At 51.7% G+C, this 3,121-nt stretch overlaps 1 protein-coding gene across 1 annotated transcript; it reads left to right on the plus strand.

Annotated features, from left to right (window-relative positions):
• Nucleotides 1-415: 415 nt before the first annotated feature.
• LOC123641286 (U8 snoRNA-decapping enzyme-like) lies at nucleotides 416-2,434 on the plus strand. Its single transcript, XM_045555882.1, has 3 exons — nucleotides 416-580; nucleotides 682-951; nucleotides 1,844-2,434. Exons 1-3 carry the CDS (start codon nucleotides 443-445, stop codon nucleotides 2,057-2,059), a joined length of 624 nt encoding a protein of 207 aa, XP_045411838.1. The 5' UTR covers nucleotides 416-442; the 3' UTR covers nucleotides 2,060-2,434.
• The last annotated feature ends 687 nt before the right edge of the window (nucleotides 2,435-3,121 follow it).

The following is a 3,121-nucleotide window of genomic DNA, read 5'->3' on the forward strand; positions in this document are numbered from 1 at the left end:
CTCTGTATGCTCCTGAGGCTCCCAGGACACTTCTGTAATTAAATCCTGCTCAGGCTACAAAAACTTATGAGCCCCCCAGCTCTCTGGACCCTAAGGGACACTCCCACTGGCTCCAGACTGGGAGGCAAGCACGTATTTACCTGCCGAGCTCCAGGTTCATGGCAGGGACCACACATGCAGCCCCGCCCCGCAGGAGGCCCAACCCAGAGGCGGCTTTCGGTTTCCCGAGGGTCCAAAGGCCTGGGACCACAGCCTGGTCTGCAAGCCCCGCTCCGATTGGCTGCCGTCGGTCGCGTCGCTCCGCCCCAATGAGACTAGGTTCCGCCCCTGGGCCCCGCTGGGATTGGCCCTTGCGGCCCCGCTCATGCTCGGATTGGTCTGCGGTGAGACCCGCCCACCTACTCACGTGGCCAAAGGGACAGCGCAGGGGCAGCGTCCGGCCATGGCCGGGGCGCGCAGGCTGGAGCTGGCCGAGGCCCTGGCGCTGGGGCCTGGGTGGCGGCACATCTGTCATGCGCTGCTTTATGCTCCAGACCCTGGAATGCTCTTCGGCCGCATCCCGCTGCGCTACGCCGTACTGGTGAGGAGGGGGCGCTGCCGGTCACTCCCCCCCTGCCCTGCACCCTCCCTGGGGCGTTTCCCTGGGGCGTCTCTGCCTATACCCGCTTCCTCCTCCCGCAGATGCAGATGCGCTTCGATGGGCGCCTGGGTTTCCCCGGTGGCTTCGTGGAGAAGCTGGACAGCAGCCTGGAGGACGGGCTGAACCGAGCGCTACTCCAGCAGCTGGGCGAAGGGGCGGCCGCCTTCCGCGTGGAACGTGCTGACTACCGCAGCTCACATGCCGGGTCGAAGCCGGATGTCGTGGCCCACTTTTATGCCAAGTGTCTGACCCTCGAGGAACTGTTGGCCGTGGAGACTGGCGCAACAAGAGCCAAGGGCCATGGACTGGAGGTGGGGCCAGCCTGGGACCTAATCCCACATCCGATTCCTACCCCTTCCGTGCTTTCCCTCGCTCCAGAATCTCTTATTAGGGAGGTCTTCCCCTGTCATACCTTGCCCTCTCCCCTATTTCCTTAGTGTTTTCCTTTTCCCCATTTTCTTGGTGTAGTTGAGATCTTCCTAATCTCTAATCCGGATCATACTGCCAACTTGGGCTCCCTGGGATGATTTCTACCCACCTGACTCTTCCTCAGGCTCTGGAGAGATCTTTCTAGAACACACCCATCCAAGTTTCTCTGTTGCTCACTATTGGTAATGTGATAATGACCAAGTATCTACCCTAGTCCCTTATTGTTGGACCTCTGTTTTTCTTAGACAGAAGATATGGCCCTAATACTTAAGCCTAGGGGAGTAGGGAAACAGTATATAAAGGCAGTTCTCACATTTTAACAAGTATCAGAATCATCTAGGGGGCTTATTAAAACAGTGAATGCTAGAGTCCACTCCCAGAATGCCTGTTGGGGTGGGGAAGATGCAGAAGGAAACCTGAGAATTTGCGCTTTTCACAAATTCACAAGTGATGCTGATACAGCTAGGTTTCCCATTTTGTGAACCGTTGTTGTAGGGCTAAGTAAGCATCTATCCTGGAATCAGGACCCGCTAGAGGTTTAATGTGCAGATGTGGGAAGGATTAACATCAATGGAGCTGGACAGTATGTCTTGGGTCATTTCCCTGAAGAGGTTTGGGCCCACTGGGTCTCATTTAAATATGAGCCTTGGGCCTGGATTTGCTAGGGTAATAAGTGATGAGGCATCTGTTCTAGAAGATCTGCTGGAGAAAGGATAGAGTTAATGGGATCAGCTACCTGTGGTCCCAGTGTGTCCTGTCTCCTTTCTTTTACAGGTGCTGGGCCTGGTTCGGGTACCACTGTATACCCTGCGGGATGGTGTGGGAGGCCTGCCCATCTTTCTGGAGAATTCCTTTATTGGTGCTGCCCGGGAGCAGCTACTGGGAGCCCTCGAGGATTTGGGACTGTTGGAACCTGGTGAAGTCTCAGGCCTCAAGATCCCAGCTCGTCAACAGGGGCAACCCTTTGTGAACCCACCGAACCTGAGATAAGGACCTTGGTACTGAGGGAGAGAGCGAAAGGAGAATGTTTTCTCTTCTGGACTAAGAGATGATAGATGATATCAGATTAAAGTAAGGATAAGTGTGCATGATATGTTTTGAGCAGAGGACCTCCCCAACTCAGGGCATCAGGGGCAAAAATCCACAGGTCCAGGGGCTCTTGCAGATTTTCATAGCCTGTCTCCTTTCTGTATGTTTTCACACACAGCCTGACACCTTTCCCCCATCATGTCCAGTTTGTCCAGGAAGTAGCATTTGTCACCATACCCTGCTCCTTGATGGCAAGGATCTTCCAAAGCAATAGCAGATCTCTTCCCACATTCCTCCATGGCTGCTCTCCAGCGTCTACCCCAGTGCATGTTGGTGGGGAGGATAGAGAAGCAGAGGACCCTCTTTGCTTTCTGAAAGTAGTCATACCCTTGCCTGAGGGTTGACCAAAGCAATTGGCTTCTAAAAGGTGGGAGAGGGTCTCAGCCAGTCCCCAATCCTTTTCATCCCCCGAAACTGAGGAGAAAGAGTGATGAAGTGGCTAAGTCTCCTTGAACTTAGCATGGACCTGAGACCTACGAGTCCTGGTGCCTCTCCTGCAGAGCTTTCATCCTGGGACCCCTTAGACCCCGGGGACATCAGAAGGGAACTGACCCAGCCCCTCTCTTGCCTTATTGTGCCAGGAAGAGCCTTCCATTACAGAAAGAGGCTTATAGCTGGGCCTTGAGGCTCTTCAGTTTTTTTAGCAGATATTTATTATTTACTTACTAAATGCCAGGTACTATAAAAGGTATAGATAGAGAGCCATAGACATTGCTCTCCAAAAAATCAAACATTTTCCTAAAGGCCAGCTTGCAAATATCTTAAACTTGGTTAGCCACATGTTTTATATGGGTTTTTAAAAAATATTTTTCAAAATTGACAAATAAAAATTATTTATATTAATTATGTACGACATGGTGTTTTGAAATATGTATAAATTGTGGAATGACTAAAATGGACCAATTAACATATGTGTTACCTCACATATTGATCAATTTTTTTTATGGTAGGAACACTTAAAAT

Source organism: Lemur catta, chromosome 1, assembly GCF_020740605.2.
Source record: "Lemur catta isolate mLemCat1 chromosome 1, mLemCat1.pri, whole genome shotgun sequence".
Lineage (NCBI taxonomy): Eukaryota > Metazoa > Chordata > Mammalia > Primates > Lemuridae > Lemur > Lemur catta.

What these genes read in the sequence shown, in the direction of transcription:
- LOC123641286 (XM_045555882.1), top strand. Translation starts at nt 443, where the DNA reads ATGGCCGGGGCGCGCAGGCTGGAGCTGGCCGAGGCCCTGGCGCTGGGG. An exon ending in CGCTGCGCTACGCCGTACTG is followed by an intron (nt 581 to 681) that starts GTGAGGAGGGGG and finishes CTCCTCCCGCAG; the next exon opens with ATGCAGATGCGCTTCGATGG. An exon ending in CCAAGGGCCATGGACTGGAG is followed by an intron (nt 952 to 1,843) that starts GTGGGGCCAGCC and finishes TTTCTTTTACAG; the next exon opens with GTGCTGGGCCTGGTTCGGGT.